Raw genomic sequence first — 22,113 nt, 5'->3', positions numbered from 1 at the left:
AAGAAAGATAGTTCCTACTGCTCACAACAAGGCCTGTGGATTATCTTATATATAACCGGGCCATGATTTCTGGAAAGGGACATTGCTGTTTAGTTTTTGAAATGTATTTTTTGGCACTTTGAGCACCACAAGCTGAGTGCTATCTAGTTCCATTATATTGGAGAAAAGGCAGACATCTCTACAGCCGATATATCCAACACTCAGCAACTCACAACAAACCAAACTAGACTGACAAACAGCATCACAGGTAAAAGGAAAAGTACGTATTTTCAATTTTGGGGTGAACTGTCCCTTAAACAGGTGATAAACGTAGCTTATTGCAGGTTTAAAGTGGCATAAACCCCACTACAAGCTGGCAGGCACTGGCAAATAGTTATCAGAAAATGAGCAACATTAGTATTTGGAGGTGTCTTTAACTACATTACAAAACAAAATTTGTGAGCTAAAACACTCCATAGACCTGCAGATATGAGTAATTATCTGTGGGTTTATCCAAGCACCTCCTTTCACATTGCACATTTATTCAGTGTTAATATAAAAAACATTGATTAGTGGAGCTTTAATGTACTGTATTATTGGACTAATTGCAGAATGACTGCAGTCAAAGAAGAGTGCCAGCTGGGTAACATTTAATGTAGCACAGACACATCTTGGCAGCCTGTAAATTAGTTTGGGAATTCAGCACTGTGCTTTGTCCAGTGGACAACGTTAATGAATATGAAACCTTAGGGCTGAAATGTACTTGGCCGGAGCACAGTACAGTAGGTACAGCAGCACAATATTGGACACATGGAATGACTGTATTCATTATATAAACGCTCTGCTCATTCCTTCCCTGACCTCTCTGACACTGCTGCAAAGTTGCATTTGTTTTTGGCTTTATGTTTGAGTGGAGTCGATTGTGATCTAAAATCTGTGTGACAATTACTGTAGGAAAAAAAGGCCAGACTGCAGAGATTTCATCAGTGCCGCAGGATACATGAATGTGATGGATATTGCTGTATGAGTTGAGTCTTTCTTTCAATAAGGCATAAAGACCTTTACAGCATTCTTGTGGGTGCAGAAAAAAAACTAACTTGCCTTATTATAAAAGGACTCAGTGATTTCCACCAAAGCAATTTATTTCATGACAAAGAGGGCAATGACCTAATAAGAGCTTGTAATATCTATCAGAATGTGGAAAATGGGAGATAGGGAGTCCAGCAGAGCAGAAATATTAAACATTCAACAGAAGCCAACAGGCTTTGTTAGTGTTGACAGTGATAGTGGAATATAGTATCTAAACTCTGTTTGTGTGAGACTGGTATTACCTGGATTTAAATGTATGTATTCATTAAGTGAATCTTAAAGATACAAGCAAGATGCATGCAAGCCACAGCTGGTGGATGTATACACACCTGGCGGAGGTTGCGCGTCACTCTAACGTCATGCCAGACGTTGTCATTGAACTTCCCTTTGGCCGGTTCCACCAGGGCCTCAAAAGCACCGGAGCCCAGATTGATGACCAGCCACAGAGCCCCGTTCCTTAGGGACAGGTTGACATAATCGGCTGACCTCCCCGTGTGAAGCAGCAGGCCGTTCCTTTGCAGGGTACGGAAGGACAGTGTGATCTCATCCAAACTGCTCTGAATGGGAGTCTGGGACAGGTTGTAGCTGAAGAACTCATTGCCTTTGAAGGTGGCCACTGACTCCTCCTGCCCTAAGAGGGGAGGAGAAACATCTTAGATAATTGTTTCAGTTTTCAGGCCCAAGTTTGACTCATCTACAGCAGTATATCCACTTCTTTAGTGACATGTTGAGATAGCTAAGGCCTTGGTGAGCAAAACAAGACTAAAATGAGTAGAAAAGACAGTGCAGTATTTTCTGACAAATATTTGTCTATCACCAAAACTATCTTGAACAGAACAGATACGCATTTGTGGAGCTATTCACATATGCTACAAAATCACTGTACGTTCTGATGGACAAATGGAGGATGCATGTTGCGTGTTTGCATGCAAAGGATAATTCAAGTGATATTCTTTATTTTTCTGATTGTCAACAAATCCCATGAAAAGACCAAAACCAACAATACACTGATCCTACTGTCTGTGCAGCGAGAGCCTTGTGTAGCTTCCTCCTGTTTACTGCAGACCACTATAAAATCATATGCGTGATCCACAACATCACAATGGGCGATACGTTCCTATATCCTCCTGAGACCTTGTGTCCTTATATGAGGACATCATATTTTGGGTTTACTTGACCTTATACTTCATTCTACTCAACTCAGACCTGTTGTCCTTGTTTGTGGACACTTTTTTGTACCATCTAGTGGTAGTGAGAGCACAATACAGTAATTCATGTAAAAATAAGATGGCGGCCATCTCTGCCAAATCAGTCTGCAGCCGATCCCTGCAGTGGCCAAGGTCCAAGACCTGATCACACTGTGTTTTTGAACCTCATTTATTTGTGATTAATAATGTTTGTACTTTGATATGGCAACAAATTTGACCAATTTTAGCAACAGTAACAAGCTAAGACGCTGTTAATTAGAAAGTACTCTTTTGAAGACATTGGGACTTTATTGTTGTCTCATTTGAGGACACTAGGACTTAATTACTGTTGACAATGTTTGTTTTTTATACTTATCGGGTACTACTAATCCCAAATAGCCAGGAGAAATTAAAGATGCATAGCAAACAAAAGTCCAGGTCTCACAAGGTTATTACGATGAACATGAGCACCGTAGTCAGTCAAGCCCACATACTAGTGTTGGTGATGTTTATGCTCACTAGCACACCAAATCTGCAGCTGAAATGAGTCCCCAAGAAATACACAAATTACTCCTATTTGAGTAAAGTTTGATAAAAACTACAGTGCCCAGCTGTTTAAAGAATTACTTGGCTTTTAAAAATGTAAAATATATATTCAGGACCTGTTGTTAAAGAGCTTCAGTAGAAAAAAATGGATCATAAACAGGGTAAGGAAGTTGCAAAGCATTAAGAGACAGGCTAATACGTTGTTTTTTGGGTGTTTTCATAATATCTGTTGACGATAAGAAAAACATAGAATAATGCCAGCCTTATCCTTTATTCAACAGTGACATTTCAAAAATACCAATATAAATGTGTCAACCTCTAATTCTCACCCTCAGTTCAAAGAATTTCCAGTGAGGATGTTAAATGAATGGAAATAACTGATGGCTCAAACAGTTTCCCCAACTTTCATTGATAGATATGGTAGATAGGTAGGGTAGATAGAGTAGATAGATAGGGCAGATAGAGTAGATAGGTAGGGTAGATAGAGTAGATAGATAGGGCAGATAGAGTAGATAGGTAGGGTAGATAGAGTAGATAGATAGGGCAGATAGAGTAGATAGGTAGGGTAGATAGAGTAGATAGATAGGGCAGATAGAGTAGATAGGTAGGGTAGATAGAGTAGATAGATAGGGCAGATAGAGTAGATAGGTAGGATAGATATTTAGGGTAGATAGGTAGGGTAGATAGGGTAGACAGATAGGGTAGATAAGGTAGATAGAGTAAATAGATAGGGTAGATAGAGTAGATAGGTAGGGTAGATAGAGTAGATAGATAGGGCAGATAGAGTAGATAGGTAGGATAGATATTTAGGGTAGATAGGTAGGGTAGATAGGGTAGACAGATAGGGTAGATAAGGTAGATAGAGTAAATAGATAGGGTAGATAGAGTAGATAGGTAGGGTAGATAGATTAGATAGATAGGGCAGATAGAGTAGATAGGTAGGGTAGATATTTAGGGTAGACAGATAGGGTAGATAAGGTAGATAGAGTAAATAGATAGGGTAGATACAGTAGATAGGTAGGGTAGATAGAGTAGATAGATAGGGCAGATAGAGTAGATAGGTAGGGTAGATAGAGTAGATAGATAGGGCAGATAGAGTAGATAGGTAGGGTAGATAGAGTAGATAGATAGGGCAGATAGAGTAGATAGGTAGGGTAGATAGAGTAGATAGATAGGGCAGATAGAGTAGATAGGTAGGATAGATATTTAGGGTAGATAGGTAGGGTAGATAGGGTAGACAGATAGGGTAGATAAGGTAGATAGAGTAAATAGATAGGGTAGATAGAGTAGATAGGTAGGGTAGATAGAGTAGATAGATAGGGCAGATAGAGTAGATAGGTAGGATAGATATTTAGGGTAGATAGGTAGGGTAGATAGGGTAGACAGATAGGGTAGATAAGGTAGATAGAGTAAATAGATAGGGTAGATAGAGTAGATAGGTAGGGTAGATAGAGTAGATAGATAGGGTAGATAGAGTAGATAGGTAGGGTAGATATTTAGGGTAGACAGATAGGGTAGATAAGGTAGATAGAGTAAATAGATAGGGTAGATACAGTAGATAGGTAGGGTAGATAGAGTAGATAGATAGGGCAGATAGAGTAGATAGGTAGGGTAGATAGAGTAGATAGATAGGGCAGATAGAGTAGATAGGTAGGGTAGATAGAGTAGATAGATAGGGCAGATAGAGTAGATAGGTAGGATAGATATTTAGGGTAGATAGGTAGGGTAGATAGGGTAGACAGATAGGGTAGATAAGGTAGATAGAGTAAATAGATAGGGTAGATAGAGTAGATAGGTAGGGTAGATAGAGTAGATAGATAGGGCAGATAGAGTAGATAGGTAGGGTAGATATTTAGGGTAGACAGATAGGGTAGATAAGGTAGATAGAGTAAATAGATAGGGTAGATAGAGTAGATAGGTAGGGTAGATATTTAGGGTAGACAGATAGGGTAGATAAGGTAGATAGAGTAAATAGATCGGGCAGATAGAGTAGATAGGTAGGGTAGATAGAGTAGATAGATAGGGCAGATAGAGTAGATATTTAGGGTAGATAGGTAGGGTAGATAGGGTAGACAGATAGGGTAGATAAGGTAGATAGAGTAAATAGATAGGGCAGATAGAGTAGATAGGGTAGATAGAGTAGATATTTAGGGTAGATAGGTAGGGTAGATAGGGTAGACAGATAGGGTAGATAAGGTAGATAGAGTAGATAGATAGGGCAGATAGAGTAGATAGGTAGGGTAGATAGGGTAGACAGATAGGGTAGATAAGGTAGATAGAGTAGATAGATAGGGCAGATAGAGTAGATAGGTAGGGTAGATATTTAGGGTAGATAGGTAGGGTAGATAGATAGGGTAGATAAGGTAGATAGAGTAAATAGATAGGGCAGATAGAGTAGATAGGGTAGATAGAGTAGATAGATAGGGCAGATAGAGTAGATAGGGTAGATAGAGTAGATAGATAGGGCAGATAGAGTAGATAGGTAGGGTAGATATTTAGGGTAGATAGGGTAGACAGATAGGGTAGATAAGGTAGATAGAGTAAATAGATAGGGCAAATAGAGTAGATAGGTAGGGTAGATAGAGTAGATAGATAGGGCAGATAGAGTAGATAGGTAGGGTAGATGAGTAGGTAGATAGGGTGGGTAGATAGATAGGGTAGATAGGTAGGGTAGATATTTAGAGTAGATAGGTAGAGTAGATAGATAGATAGATAGATAGATAGACAGAGTGGAGAAAGCAGCACTCTTAAAAAACTGAATCCGACACCACAGTGACAAAAGGTCATACAGCTTTGTGTAAAATGTTGTATTGTGATTTTGCAGACTCGTCCTGTGGGATCTGCCTCAGCCCTATTGTATACTGAATAATAAAACTTCACGGAGGCCTCGCACACATGTACTCAACCCATTCTGACAACAACTTAACAATATTGAAATCCAGCAGACTTCATGATTTCTGTGCTGTAGCTGTGATCATTTACATTGAACCACAGGGGTGATGTTAACTATTGTATAACACAGTTCTTGAACTCTTGTATGTGCTGTTTCAAGCCAGTATAGGCACCTCTTCCCTTGCTTGTTTGAAAGACACAGCGTCAAAGCTACTGAACAAGCTGTTTTGAGCTGGAAGGATAAGCTGTCCCTTAAGCCTATGTTTGTTTGTACAGTAAATGTCGGCTTTTGAACTCCGGGGCCAATTTAAGCCAACAGGATCAGTGGTCCCATTAGTCTCTATTGTTTGAGCAGTGTACTTACTCAACTACTGAGCAGACAGCAACTTGTTCAGCTACTGTTATGGAGCCTAAATGTGAATGTTTGGCATTAGACAGATGTTGTAGGTGAAATGTAAACCTGAGCACAAGTGCAGAGAAAAAAATGATTGTGGGGCAACAGGAGTTCTGTGGCCTAATTTAGCTAAGTGCTTACAATACACGTGCAGTTAATAATATCACAGGCACAGCTAGCCTAACCCCTAAGAAGTTTTCTTAGTAGATATCAGTCCAGAGGATCTGCATCATATCCTGTGCATCTGTCATTCCCAGCCCTCAATAAAGACGTCACTAGCAGACGTGTGGATTGGAAGTGTGTGGGTGGCTAGAAAGGCAGCGGGCTCTATCTGTGCTTTCCTGCTTACCTAAGAGGTGGCCCATTGTCTGCAGCAACAATGTTTACCAGCTTGTGAAAGAGGCAATACTGGCTGTGTTTGCTCTGAAACCAGATAGACTTTGGCTCTAACTCAGAGGAAATGCCATCAGAGACACTGGCTGCAGTCAGTACACCACCTAAGAGATGCTGTTGGAGCAGTTCAGCACTTTATGCATGTTGCAGCTGACTGGGGGCAAAGCCATCAACCTTCTACCTTGGCTGCAGCTATAAGACAATAGCGCCGAACCATCTCTCCATGCAAATGCACCCGTATTGACAGAAAACAATAGCTCAGCAGAATACAATGGCAGCGCCAACAATCTCTGCATGCCTCTCCTGCTACTCTTCTCATTGTCACATTCTGCTGCTCTGTGCCTCCTCTCCCCCTCTCACTGTCTTACTATACATCATCCAATCTGCACCCCATCCCTCTAAATTCAGGATACTCATACTGGTGAGTCCTTGGGGCTCTGTTCATGGCCAATCCAATGACGTGTGCAGCTAATATGGAGGAATACAAAATATGGAGGGATCTACAGCATCCTGGGTGCCACTTGAACATTGAAGAAGTTAACTTTAAAATAACTTACAGCAGCCCGTGTTACCCCCATGCCCATGTCCAAACAGGATTATCTGTAAAGGTACTGCTTAAAGCTATATATTAGCTGCTATGTGTCACAGCATGATGCACATCAAACACTGTAGAGGAAGAGGGTCTTGCCATCAGGTGGGAAGAAATTATCTGCTACTACTTCGTATTAGCCCACCTGTTCCAGTCTCTGTTGCAATTATGCTATGCTGCAGTGGCTGCACCTCATGAAAATGCCAACATGTGGATCGCTCATTAATATTAAGCTTTACATCTGATTAATTTCTAGTGGTCCAAAAGCCCCGGGCCCAGATGGCAGTTGCTGACTCCGTCTCCTGCTCGGGGGGCGGAGGAGTCAGTTGTCGGCTGGTTGCACCCAAACATAAGCGAGGCAGTGTGGGCATGTGGATAGCGGGGCAGCAGTTTACCGTTGGTCTGGAGGCAGGGATGTGCATAAGCACTCTAGGCAGTCAGTGAAGCTACACCTGTGCCTGAATAATCTCACCGCTTACTGCGCATCTGTGTGTGCACGCTAGCAAAGCATTCTTGGACTGGAGCACATACACAAGCAGCCACTTCTGAATTTCCTGAGAAAAGCTTTTGATTCATTTATAAAGTGTGAGGAGGGCGACTGTGGTGTATGTTTGATTGGGATTATTCGTGGTCAAATAAATCAGATCAAATCAGACGACTACTCCCCTGAGTGTCCCCTCAGGCTAAAGCTGGAATATTGTCAAAGTTAATAAAAAACGTTTGTCACAACATCACTGAATAAAACTTTGATGCCTCATGTATATCCCATGAAGTCAGATGCACTTTCCTTTGTCACTAATCGTTACTGTGTTACGCCTGAGTGTTGCTCGGAGGCTTATTTCTATAAATCCTCATTCCACAATCAATTACCAACTTCTTCTTCCTATTGATGCATGAAATGGAGCAATTACATTTAGGCCTAATTTCATGACAGATCACACTGTGTTTGGCCTCTGGGACACAGTTACTGTATGACTAAATATTTCATACCGCAGTATTATTCTAACACAGCAGACAACCTCAGTCTTTGCTGAGGCGGTGTCGGCATCCAACTGCACTGTTCTGTCAGCATACCCATCATTTAACCTAGGAGCTGAAATTGAACATTATCTTTTAGCCTTGTAAAGACCGATTACTACTTCTGTACATGAACAAGTTTGTCCCAAAGCCAGAAGAATCCAGACCTTAATCTATGATGTTACAGTCACGTATAGCCTCAAGCGGCACCATTTATAGTGGGTGAAAAACTGGTGTAATCATACTGTGAAGTGTTCGCTTAAGCCTTTTCATCTACTGTAAATGACCCCAATATTAGTGTTATCAGTACTACACCAGGACATGTATGAGAACACCCAGGGTACTGCCACACACTCTGATATACAAAGCCTGTTTACTGTACATCAGCAGGGCAATTATAACGATGTCTTATGGGAATACATATAGAACATTTTCAGCAACGACTGGGTTGAACATAAAAACAGAATCTCCTTATGAATGAGTTTCTATGAACCTGTTAAAGTCACTAAAACAGGAGCTGTAAACAAACAAATATGTTCAGTAGTTTAAAGGAAAAAAGTGTCAGATGTTCATGTGAGAAAATATTTCATCTAATACTCCGAGTAACATTTTGCTGATGTGCAGTGTATCACGCCGTCAGAGTGGGTCATTAAAGCCGAGTCTGTATGTTTAGAGACAACACTGATTGCCATGGAGACAAGATGGTAACCTTTGTCTGAATCTCACAATAATGTGGCAGAAAACAGGGAGCATAAATACAGCAGACTTCATGCAGGTCAGTGGCACCTGTACTTTCCAGTCAAAATGCCCTTTTGCTCTAATGTCCAAGTGCTTTACCTATTATTGCATGGAGAATACTGAATGTTTTTCCTCCAAGGTTTTACATCACGTTAATGCAGCTTGACTATAATTCAGATGTTTTTCAGCACCAGTACTTGAGTTTAAAACAGAGTGTGCAAAAATGACTTTTTTCTGAAGAACAGAACATCACGGTTGTGTCTCTTCATGACTCTTCTTTGTTTACTGGCAAACCTTGTATTTTCTTGAATCGGTGCTTATATGAACATTCAACACATTGCTGCAAGGGAATGGTATTTGCAGCACGCTGATAAATGGTTATAAGCAACCAAATGATCACACATTTGAAAAATCACCATGTAACTTTATGAAAATCAAAGTTTTGTATACAATAGCCTTGAGAATGCAAAAAAAAATAAAAAGAAATCCCTCTGATAACCCAGGATGTTTGTGTACACTCCTTATTTTTTTAACAGGAAGAGTCAATAAACTGCTCTCTGTGCGGACCTGTGAGACATCTTTGGCATGAAATACCTTTATTCTTTATTTTTGACAACTGTTGTTTTTTTTTCCTTTGAAAACACCATGAAACCAAACCGAAGAGATGCTATGAGCATAGATGCATTACCTTGGCGAAAAACTGCAGAGGTCAAAGGTGATGTTCCAGTAGCTCAGTCAGTGGTCAGGACAAGGGTTTGACGGACAAAGATTGAGTGAGTAGTGAGCATAACATGACAGGAAGCAAAAACGAATAGGCAAGTATATGGAAAAAGAGGAGAGGAAATATTAGTGCAGCACAGTCAACTAAAATGATTTCAGGGGAAGGGGAAATGATCAGGTGGCTGGGAAGGAAAAGCAAAACCAATAGACCCCATACCTTGGCGGTTTAACATCAGGTGCGCCAGACCTTGAGGGAAAGAACAGAAAAAAGGATACGAAAACAGGAAGTTCATAAAGAGGTTCGGGAGAACAAAAGCATTGTCACAATGTTGGACTGCAGTTTGTGACAGACATCCTGGGGAAGGTACGGATGTCAAAGTTCAAACTTAAATATAAAGGGGAAATCAAACTAAAAACAGACAAACATCTCAAGGGAGGAGAGGGAAGGCAAGGAGAGAAAAAAACATCTTGATCGGTGCAACCCTGATAGGTAGTTGCTCACAAAGATGCTTTTTTCGAAATGGAACACATACTGTATGTTTACTTGATGTAGACAGCGTTCGAGATGTATCAGATATACAGAAATCCTACTTTATGTAATCATTTTTAAGTACGTTGGTAACACTAGTTCTTTTAAAGGACTCTATAGGCTTAGCCACTCATCTCTATGCAGTGATATTTGCATGTAAGTGTCCGGCCAATCCCTTTGACCCTATTAAACATTCAATATGGCAGCGCTTTACTGTATAAAAGGGCAGAAATTACACCATTCCTTATCCACTTAATCTTTAGCAGCCATCACTCCATTTCACAGAGGATTCACCATCTAATGGAGCTCAATAGGTTTAGGTGGTGGAACACTGATGTAATGACATCATGTAACAGGTCAGCCACTTATGATCTGCTGTACCTAAATGCTTTAATTCTCAAAAAGAAAAAAAGAAAAGCAGAATGGAGCTGCAACTTGGTGCTGCACTGCGTTAAAGCCTTGCTGACTAAAAGCTATCATAAAGCAGGTCAGCCAAGACAAAAATGCTACATCCCACCTCCATATTCTGTTGGGGCGGCACCGCGGTTGCTGTGCTGAACACAGAGGCTAACTGCACTGGCCAACACATGCAGGACTTAACGGTGTAACACTCTTGCACAGTAAGACAAAGAGTGTACTCCAAACTAAATGCAACTTGAAGCATTCTTAGACTGCTGATGAGTATACAGCATTGCAATACTTATATTGGGAACCAAAAGAAAAGCAACAATACACTCTTAGAAATAAGGGTTACAAAAGGGTTCTTCCTGAATGGCTGAGGTCGTACCTTGAAGCTTATGGTTCAAGGAACGACCTCAAAAACAGGAAAATGTATTAAAGTATAAATACAATATATATGTTTTTTTAAAAAATCAAGCCAATTCACTCAGGTTTTAAAGGGTTAAAGAAACCTCACAAAGAACCCTTTCTTCACGAGGTTTCTTTAACCCTTTAAAACCTGAGTGAATTGGCTTGATTTTTTAAAAAAACATATATATTGTATTTATACTTTAATAACTAAGAAATTACCCAAAAACAAGCCAGAAAAGGTAAAGTAAAAAACAAAACAAAAACAAACAAGTAAATTACCTAAAAATTAGCAAAAAATAAAAAAAAAGGAGAAAAAAAACCCACAAAATTATCTGAATATAAGCAACAAAGAAAAGTAAAACAAAAAATAGAAAATCACCAGAAAACAAGCAACAAAAAAGTAAAAAAAAAAAAAAAATACCTGAAAAAAATTGCAATCAGTTAAACTAAGTAATATCTATATTTATTTTCTGTGACATAATTTTAAATATAGAATTAGAACATGACATTTTCCTGTTTTTGTTTTTGTTTTTTTTTGATAATTTTCTGATAACACTATATTTTCTGTCGACACCAAACCAGTTTGTTGGGATATTTTAAAGGCCTATGAACGGCATCTGAACGCAGCACAAGAAATCCGGGTTTAAAAGGGTTAAGAACCCTTTTCTTCCAAGGAAACCTCTGTGGAATAAAGACTTCTTTAAGAACTGTTGAAAGCATGGGTGTTAAAAGAACTCACCATCAAATAGTCAGATATTTCCCCATGTTTCAAATGGTATTTTTAAATGTAGATGTATCTAGAATTTCACTTTATTCATTTAAAGCCGAGTTCAGACCAAAGATGTGCGATGAGTTAAAACATGCAACTACTTGCAATGTGCTGTTCTGTAACGCTCTAAAAACCTGCTGGTTCACACCAATGCAACTAGATGAGATGGCGCATCATCTCTATGCAACAACTCTCTGTACCTCCATTCTGTTTGCAGCTTTTCAGGCTTATTTTGTGGCTGAATAAAATTTGTAACTTCTTAAAATACGAATGAGGATAGTGATAGTGTGATACTGGCTACAGTTGCGTTCGTAGCAGAGATGAAATGGCGAAAAACATGAACAAAACGAGCATCAGAAGGACTGTATTCATAAGCTATACGCCACAATAATATTAATAACCAGCTGCAATTATTTAGCCAATGAAAATGTGTGTGTGTATAGCGACCCACCGTCTGACACCGGCACATGTGAGGATGGAAACAGAGGGCTCAATGGGGATGGAGCACCCCTGCAGCAAGCAAGCGGCCATCTTGACTTGACTGGCGGACTTCACTACAGGCTGACTGGCTGTAGAAACAAGTGACCAGCCTCACGTTATAAAACCAGCTGCCAGTGATTTGACCAGCTGAGTTGCAGGTGACACCATCAGCCGTCTTGAGTCGAGCTCAGACAGGCAGTTCACATCACTGCAACTTCTCTCTGCGATGTTCTCAAACGGTTTCGTCTCGTCGCAAATCATTGGTCTGAACTGGGCTTAACTTGTGTTCTGCCATAGTGGATATCTTAACCATCATTTCATGCCATAAAGTACCAAATGGTCTGCTAAAATTCTTTTTTAATGGGTATCAAGTATGACCCATTTTTGTATCCAGTTCTGTTTTAGAACTGAATTTCAGTTCCTAAACCTACTGCACCATTGAAATAGTAAAGGCTGTAGCAGTAGTAGTGATTTCCAAAATCTCCGTTACCCAAAATCCTGATTGTAATCTGACTGTTGTGGGATGCACTGGAAAAACATCAACCCTGGCCATCAAAGAGCCTCGTGAAGCCCAAGGCTGCTGATGTGGTTCTCTTGGCCACAGGCTAACCTGTGTACAACCATGATTCACTAATCAGATCTATGGGCTTTGAAAAGCCTTAGAAGGTAGAAAGGTCCTGAAGGAAAGGTCATGCCATCAGTGACAGCGTTCCAATTTTGTACTGGAGCCAGACTTTGGTGCCACTTCCATTGAAGTGAAGGGGTCAGGCACGGCAAATCACACTGTTACCCATCATATCTTTTTTGTTTTGTTTGTGACAACTAACTAACTCGGAGATTGCAGTCCCATTCTTCTCCCACAATGACGGACAGAGCCATGATCTGTTTGGAAACTCCAACAGAAGTGGCACCGAAGTCTTCGACAATGTAAAATCCGACTGCTGTTACTGACCTTTCATAGTTTCCTTGGGTTCATGGTGGAACCTTTCACAGATGGTTTTAGGTATAACCCCAAAGGGTGCGCCTATAAGACAAGCCAAAGAAGCCTACATGGTTGTAGTTAGCCCCTTTATTTCTAAGAGTGTAAATCTATAGAAGCAAACTGAAAATACACTGCAGCCTATCAATCACATGATATTGCTGAGCAGTTGCAGGTGACGACCTGCGCTCAGTGCGGCGATCAAAGCTTCAGTCTCGCACTCCTACGGTGTGTCCCGTGCTCGGCACAGACAGAGAGAAACACAGACAAATATCTCAATAGTCCAGCCAGAAATTATATGGCATACCTCAGCTGCTCCTCTTGCCAAAAAGGAGATGGGGATGACACAATGCAACACTTCTGCTGAGTACATGAGCCCCACTGTGCCAGCCAACACAAACAGCTCTCATCAGTGCATCAGCACTCTAAGACAGCAGCAAGTCACTTACTCACAGTTCAAGTCCCCATTCAGTCATTAGGTAAAAATCTTACGAAGGAGCCGGTCGACACAAATCTCCTCCACACGTTCCGTCGCACAAGGCTGTTCGTGCTGCAGATCTCAGTGTGGAATGGACATGATTACCCCTGGGAGGGTCCTTGCCTGCCAACACGTAGGCTTTTGATACAGTGTGTCATTGCAAAGCCTGTGACTGAGCCTCTGCTTAGACAGGATTCAACCACAACCCTGTCTACGCAGCAGACAAAGAGCTGCTGTGCGCACCCCCACTGTGGCTCTGCATTCTACACAACAAGCCAACATATGAACATGTATAAACAAGGCATAAACAGTGTTATGGTACATCTCCTTTCCACTCATCACCTCTGAGGTGATTTCATTCTCTCCAGACCTATACCTGAGCTCCCCTTCTTCTGGCATCTCTATCCTCTGCCCATCCCTCTGCTATGAAAGACACAGCACATCACTCAGCACAACTATCACATGGCAGTGGCAGCAAGGGGCTAAAAGGGAAGCTTGTTTATCATTAACAGTGACAAAGATAACACCCAGCAGCACCCAGTTGTAAGCCACCACCAGCGGAGACAGCAGGAGGAATATCTGCGAAAATCTTTTTCCATTTCTTTGTCTTTTCTCTGTGTGTGGAGGTGGAGAGGTAGGTTTCCTATTATCCAACTAATAAGAAGAAGCGGTCACAAAGCCAGAGGCCATCGCTTTGTCGAGTGGGGAATGGCCGGCCTAACCCTTCACTCTGGTGATTTCTGTGGAGCCGCAGAAAGGAGCTTTGACCCAAAGGATTCACAGCTATGATGACTCCACACACTTCTGATTTTTGTCGAGCACTGGGGCGAGAAAAAACTGACCCGCATCCTGACTAATCCATCCCTGACTAATGGAGACTGATGCTGGTGACCAAAACAGGCGAGGGCAGGCAGCACTTAAAAAGCGCCTCAGCCAACAAAGACTTCTGTGACTATGTAGTTGTCATTGGAGGAGTTAAAGAAAAGTGGATGAGGAGTGGTGTTGTTGCTGCCCTTGTATAGGGGCAGCCACCCATTGAATGTGCTCATCCTACTTGGCCGAGTCTTACATCCAAATCTCAGTGTGTGGAAATGCAGAGATAACTGGCTAGACCTGTAGAGTCCCATTGGAACGGGGAGCCTGTATGAATTTAAACCGCCTTATAATCTACCAGTTTTCTATTTTTAGATAAGAGGCAGTATAAGAAGGGTTTCAGTGCAAAGAAAAATTTATAACCAGTGGATGGAAGCTCTTTTTATTAAAATGTAAGCATGTTGCATTTATGAACCTTTTGCCTCTTCATCTAACGTTCCAGCAGTTTTTGGAATAAATAAAAATGAAGCCCTGTTCCAGCTGGAGCGTTTTGGAAGGTGTAAATTGGCTGATTTACCTTGTGGATATGATGTTATTGATCATTTCAGCATGATACTCCGTAAGGGACTGAGAACAGCAATCGTTTATAGTAATCTGTTTGCTGTACTGAAATATGCCTTTAGTCCTCTACAGTACATCTGCTGACATTTAGTGAATCCATAATGAATTGACTCTGTGTTTTCAAACCTTTAAATATATTGCAGTACTGGTAACAGTCTGAATAATGATGCTGGTGCTGGTTTGAAACCAGAATGATGGAGATTACAGACAAATACAGTATTTAAGTATGATAATATTCTTAAGAGTAATGCCATGCCAGCATGAATTAAATTACTTGTTTTAAGTATTATATTAATGCACTATATTAATAATAAAACATGCGTTTCCTCATGATAGTTTGTTGATAGGGGTGTAACAATTCTCCATATTCACGGTTTTGGTTTATACCTAGTTTTTTGAGATATGGTTTTGTTCATACCTGTTTTTTTTTCTTTAGTTTTTGGGAACAGGGTTGAATAACAAAAAACGGGGGGCAAAAAATCTGGGTTTTACTAAATCAACATCTACTGATTTCAAAGTGCCCGTTGTGTGATCTGATAAACAGTTAATTGATCAATTAACGTGCCACATACCACTGTTTTCCAAACTACTGTAGCTGTCATATTTCACGTAGTCTCTATATACAGACTCTACATTCAGTGAATGTAGAGTCTGTAGGCAAACCCCGGAGATCTTGCCTCTGGAAGAAGAGCGGAAGAGCCCTGGTTTCCGGTTGTAGGCTGTTTGTAGTCCGTGTGATACTGACCAATCACTTTTGAGCGGGCTGCAGTTGTTGTCAGGTTAAACAGTCCGTGCCGTGAACTAACAAGGCGGAACATAATTGGCGTCACTGCAAACTCTGAATCCATCGCAATGGTTCAGCATATTTACTTATATAAACAGAAATTGGAAACGGAAATTCGCCTCCTCCGCCCAAATCAAACCAGAATGCCAAAAAATCGTGAGTCTGCCCCCAGAGGCTGTATTGCCGTCTGCCGGAAGTCAGACGCTGAAGAGAATGTATTTCACAACACCAGCATGCGTGCAGTTCCCATGAGAACGCAGCTTGTTTCATTTGTTGGAAAAACCGGTGAATATGATTTTTCCCATTTTAAATAGTTAAAAAAAATGTCTAAATGAATATGTGGTGCTCAATGTTGACATTCAATATGTGGCAAACACTGTGAGAGCTCCGCCTCGTGACGTGTGTGTGTGTGTGTGAGAGTGGTGGTGGTGGATTCACAACACGGAAGACGGGACCGCGACACATGGGCAATTGCGTCACAGTTTAGGTCTCTTTTTCAGAACCGTTACACCCCTAGTTGACCTTTTTTAACCTCCTATCCTCCTTTTTATCCACAGATTTAACCCTTACATCAAAGTTTAAAATCATTTTTTCCTTTTGCAGTTATCTTAAGTTTTTTTTAAAAGTATAGCCACTGCAACTCTACCATGATTTATAAAAATTATATGGTACAAATATTTATTGTGAATAAAATTGAGAAAGAGAGTCAGTGGGCCTACTTAAGCAGCTAAATGCATCTTGATTTCATTTTTTCTAATCGCTTATGACAGTGTGAACTTTTGGAAGAACTTCCAACAAGGCAAACACTGCTATCTAAGTAACTTTAATTAAACAAATATAGTGGGGAGAAAAAAAACAAATGCAGATGTGGAGGGACCTCTCAGTCATTATTGTGACATTAATTAGCGAGCATCTAAGAAGAAAGAGCCATTGCACGAGGATTAGGATTTGCCAAATTTGTTTTTCCGTGAAAAGTACAGTATTATGGAGCCTGTTGTAATGAGGGATTAGACCAAGGTCACTGCTGCTGAAAGATGCAAGCCCACCAGGACCAGCTGTGTCCTTTCTTTGGAAGATTTCTATACTTATTTGTTATCCCTGTACTTCTTAGTGTGTCATCGCTTCATCGCTGTGTGCTTACACATGAAAACCTGAAGGAAAAAGAACCAACAAAACAATGTGTTTGCACTCGACACGTGTGTGTTGTGTGAGGTTTTTCCTATATGTTGGAGATATTTCTCTCTCTTCTGTATCCTTGTGAGGTGGCTGTCCTTATCTCTCTTTCACAGACCTGTTTTTTTTCCACACAAAACATCAGAGGACGCTGCACTCTTTTGGCATTAGAGCATGCCCCACCATGGCCTTTGTCCGCACAGATCTCCGGGAGCCCACGTGCTGCATACTGTGGATGAACAACTCAGAAGACTCACCTGCTGTTCCCGAGGTTTACTGCCTTAAAGCAGTTCCTCAGACAAATAAAGATAATTCCCGCACCACTTAAAACCCACAGCCAAAACCAAATATAGCATACGGGTTACCATCTTTGCCTTCTCTGGGGAGAGGAGCTAACGCATAGACTCGTCTATTTCCGTCGCTGCAAGGACATCAAAGACTTGCTGGCGAATAGCACATGGAGTTGTATGAAGGATAGGAAAAAAAGGCATCTGGTGAGAGTGATTTTGCTGTTGTCATTGTTGTTTTCATGCGTTCTGCATTGGGGATTGTCTCCATGTCAAGCTTTAATCCAATAAACATTCTGATGTGCTCTCTTTGCAGCATGTCATTTAATAATGCCTGCCTTTTTGCTGTGAGCAGAGCCATGCCATCTTTGCTCTTATTAAGAATGATTAATGCTTGTTTTTGGAAATAGTGCCGAGATGAAACCTATTAACTGTTACTGAAGCGTACAACCATATACCACAGTCACTAAGTCTTACTTATGTGCTGTTTTAAACACAGAATCTATACCAAGAACATGTGTCATCTTTCACAAAATACTACAGCTGCTGTAATATCATGTAAACCAGTGATGTTAATTTTTTCTCCGCTGTCATAAAAGCCACTCTTTCTGCTTGCACCCTGCAAAGGCTCTATACATGAAGACAATAACATTTTGCAATATATGTATTTTTGCTGTCGTACGCCAAACGTAGGTGTCACAGGCAGGATTTCGCAGAGCAGGTGTGCATGGGTCGGTGCATTTTGAGTCTGTAACAGTGATTTATAATGTGCAGTGGTTCAGTGCACATTGCGCTGGTCTCCTGAGCCTGTTGGCTGCCCTTTCACCAGAACCAGCAGTCCTTACTGGGGGAGATGGATGTCTCGCTCTGATGCCGACTAAACAAATTTCCCTCCTTGCTTTCAATCTTCATTTCACGTTCAGTATGTGCACCTCATTAGAAACCAATCCTGTTTAATCGCCGTACCTTAAAATGCTGCCAATAACGAGAGAAATGTCTCTTTTCCTGCCAAAGCAGATTTGTTCCTCTTAAGAAAGTAATTTTAAATGCACCTATAAAAGAAGAACATCGTTGTGCAAATGATATTGCAATTTAATGAATGTCAAGGCCCCAGCAATCAGCCATGTTATGCCAGAGGATGCCACCACGTTTGAGTGTAATCCACATATTGACCTTAGAGCATAATGGCATAAAATGGCATGATGACTTAGTAAACCTTAACATTAAACAGTAGTTTAGATGAGGAAAATGTGCGCTTCAGAGAGAGGAACAATACAGGAGTTATAAATAATGAAACAAAGCATGTCTGTACAGTCATTTTTTTCTGTGATGCAATATATGAATGCTCCCCATATTGAGCAACACCCACGCACTCTGCAGACCTCTCCAGTCACCTTGTGCACACTGACTTTATATACAATGAGCATTCAGCACATTAAGCGCTTTTCCCATAGTGACCTCGTGACCAGTGATAGTATATCTCCTTTCAGCTTAATTTGTTGGATGTCAGAACTGCAGTCCAAACCGACAATAACAACCTGATAATAACCGAAACACACTCTCACACACACACGCACACTGATGCTGTGGTAATAGCCTTTGCAAATAACAGCATCACGAAAAAACAAACTATAAGCATCATTATGCTCAGCATATTATGCATTGTCTTACCTTCTACTTCTTTCTGGACAGCTGCAGGAGAATAAAGACAAACAGACATATTTAATGTTGCTTTGCTTGACCTTGCTGCTTCTTTCCATGCCAAGACATGCACGCTGACGGACACAGGTATTATCCTGTGAGTTCGGTCATTTGCTGTGTCAGTTTAGCTGTAGCATTAACATAGTGGTATTGTATCACAGTTAATCTCCAGTGCATGTTAGATATCTTTCAATGGTTTGCCAGTGAATGTTGCTTGCATTCATTACCTTGCAATAAGGCATACTTACTAAAGGTCACAGGTTCTGATTTAAGACTGTATAAGTGGTTAATTTAATGATGTACGGCTCAGCAGTAAGCTGTTCTAATGCATGCAATAAAAAGAGTGTTTGGCTTGCAGGTTGTGAGTCCACTTTTTAAACGAAGGAACTCCTGCCAGGATGTCCGTGTCTTTTTGGCCAGGAACATAACCTCCTTAACCCCCTGACCTCGTGGAGGAAAGCTGTCAAGCTCCCAAACCAAACGTCATAATAAGAGGAAAACCTTTTGGCAAAGTGTAAAAGATTTATAGTTCATCACTTATTTCCATTTTTTTATGCATAACAAGGAGTTTCAAAGCTCACTTGAAAGGGGAATTATCATGCTTCCCGTGTCATAATGTTAGAACGTCGAATGTGGCCAAAGTTTCAAATAATGAGGTAAAGCTATGTAAAAGTATTCCCCGCGAGCCAAAACCTCAGGCTTCAGACCATTCTGAATGTTGATTCTACCTGTTTTTTGTATTTTAAAGACAAGATGACATCAGCTCAGGACGGATTTCTCCATTGCTCCAGGCACACTGTGCCTTATGTAGCTTACACTGCTACATGTAGCTACATGCTAACTTCAAGGAAAAATGTAATCTTGATCCCAGATGTTGGTTATTTCTTATGGATTTTGCATTAGATTCCTACTGGGACATGTTTGATTGTATGTTGCATGTTTTATTGGTGATTTTTCACGGTAGAAAGTGTCACTATACATCGCAACAGTCATTGCAATGACACTGCTACATGTAGCTACACGCTTGCCTCAGGGAAACGTGTAATCATGTTTGTTGATGTTTCTGTTAATTTCTCCCTGATTTGGGATCATAATCCTGCTGGAACATGCCTTGTTGTGAAGATCTGGACATGGAAGACCCTGAAATGCTGACCAATCAGAGCAGACTGTGCTTTTTCAGGAAGGGGGCTTAAAAAGACAGGCTCTAAAACAGAGCATTTCAGACAGAGGGTAAATGCAGGTGATGCAGCTTTTTTTGACCATTACAGCATAGAAACATGTTCCAGTAGAAACCCAAAATACAAGCAGCCTATGAACCTTTCAAATGAGCATAATAGGTCCCCTTTAAAATGCCAAGTTATGTCCTTACTGTTATTTAGACTCTCCAGAAATAGAAAATGACACCCATTTGGGAGCCCGTTAAATTTCTCTGTGTTGAAAACATGCAAACATCTGTCACATTAGGAAGCTGTTATCCTTTATGACTCGTGAAGATAATTGCTGAGAGAGCTGGACTCACACACCCAAGCAGCCTTTTAGTACTGCTGTGGTATACTTTGACCTGGATCGCTTTAAAGTGGGCTTTATTGATTATTTTCTGGAGCCTAATGAGGGTTTAGACCATATGCTTAAAATGGTATATTAATAAGGGCTTTTAACCATTTGTGCGCTGATGCTGATCATAAGGAGGGCAAATATTTTCAGCAGAAGTACATTAGCATTACAAAAAAGCCATGTGATGAACAATTCATAGAGGACAACACAGTTAATTGAAGAAAATCCTGTATCGCAATTCTCTTTTGTCACCAGTGTGACAAAAGGTGAGAGAATTCGGTGAATTATATTAACAGAAAGCAACACATTTAACTACTAAAATCAAGTCTCTGTCCCTAGGGTCATGCAGCAAAAATACTAATGCTACAAACAGATGGATAGATTCTTACCTTCATGGCAGTACCTTCCCCTGTAGCTGGTATTGATACAGTCACAGAGGACCTCTCCTTGGCTGACAGAGCACATGCCTTTGTTGCTGCACGGAGAGTGTATGTCACATATGTACTCCAAATCACTATGAACAGCTTGGCCATCCAACAGCAATGGTAGCGCCTCCCCCAGCTTCAAATTGGCTATAAGGCCCTGGAATGGTGGCTCGTATTTTACAGTGCTGGATGTCAGGGCAGATAGACGGACATCCGGCGAGATTCCCCCGACGTAGAGGTCACTGGCCACTACCATCTCTTTTCTCTTGGACTTCACCTCGGCCACTTTCTCCTCGTTGTCCACCACCAGTCGGGTCTCTCTGTAATTTCGGGTGAGAAGGACTCTGTGCCAGCGCAGGTCGCTGACTCGTGTCTCTGTGTGCAGGGAGGCTGGTTCGGCACAGTGGATGGTGAAGCGCATTTGGAGCCTCCCATCTGCGATCAGGAGCTCCAGGAAGTCGCAGTTCCCTCCGTCGTCCAGATAGAGCACCAGGGCTTTGCTGATGTTGGTTTTCAGAATAAAGCTGAGCTCACCTGTTGCTTTGGCATCCCACTGGCCGTAGCGTGTCCACTGACCAGGAACCCCCTCATATTCCAAAGCTATTCCTGTTAGCACCAGCCCAGCTAAAAATAGTAAGCAGGAAGCCTTGCCTCTGCACCTGCCCATGATGGTTACTATCTACAACAACTGTCTCCCCTGTGGTCTCTAATTCATATGAATCCAACAGAGCTGTGAGCAGGAAATGTTATCTAGTGTCTACACTTCTTTTGTTATCAGCCTAAAATGTGCAGAGATAAGACTGCAACTCCTGCATGCAGTAAATGATTTTCTTTAGCCTTGACAGTCTATCCTGATTCTTTTTGCCATCTCTCCATGGGCGACACGTGACAGAGTGAACAAATGAGGCACATTGCAGAATACTTTGCATCTACTTTGGATCGGCTGAGAAAAGAGAACAAACGACACAAGTGATCCACAATACTGTGTGCTTCCTCGTCTTCGCCATCCAGTGTCTTGGCCTCCATCCAGCACTGTTCCTGTCAGTTCTCCATGGGTTAGCTAGGCACACAGCTTAGGTGCAGCCTCCATTCTTCTCAGCCTCCCAACATCCTACGACATAAAAGAAGAGTGTGTGATGAATAGCTGCAAAGATTACCAACAATTG

General features: G+C 41.2%; 1 protein-coding gene across 8 annotated transcripts in view; it reads right to left on the bottom strand.

Annotated features, from left to right (window-relative positions):
- LOC117262266 (neurexin-2-like) overlaps nucleotides 1-22,113 on the bottom strand; it is a 177,332-nt gene that overhangs the window by 115,030 nt on the left and 40,189 nt on the right. For 4 of the 8 annotated variants that reach the window (XM_033635109.2, XM_033635144.2, XM_033635126.2 and 1 more), the window contains exons 2-6: nucleotides 20,912-22,058; nucleotides 18,939-18,959; nucleotides 9,762-9,791; nucleotides 9,513-9,524; nucleotides 1,398-1,699 (exon numbers count right to left, since the gene is read on the bottom strand). In XM_033635109.2, coding sequence (XP_033491000.2) covers nucleotides 1,398-1,699; nucleotides 9,513-9,524; nucleotides 9,762-9,791; nucleotides 18,939-18,959; nucleotides 20,912-21,614 — 1,068 coding nt within the window. In that variant the 5' untranslated portion in view covers nucleotides 21,615-22,058. The remainder of the gene's footprint in view (nucleotides 1-1,397; nucleotides 1,700-9,512; nucleotides 9,525-9,761; nucleotides 9,792-18,938; nucleotides 18,960-20,911; nucleotides 22,059-22,113) is intronic. The other 4 variants (XM_033635117.2, XM_033635153.2, XM_078172446.1 and 1 more) reach the window with 2 other exon arrangements.

The sequence above is a fragment of the Epinephelus lanceolatus genome, chromosome 11 (assembly GCF_041903045.1).
Source record: "Epinephelus lanceolatus isolate andai-2023 chromosome 11, ASM4190304v1, whole genome shotgun sequence".
In the NCBI taxonomy this organism is placed as follows: Eukaryota; Metazoa; Chordata; class Actinopteri; order Perciformes; family Serranidae; genus Epinephelus; species Epinephelus lanceolatus.
Note: the sequence above shows the minus strand (reverse complement) of the source record. Positions and strands in the feature narration are given on the sequence as shown.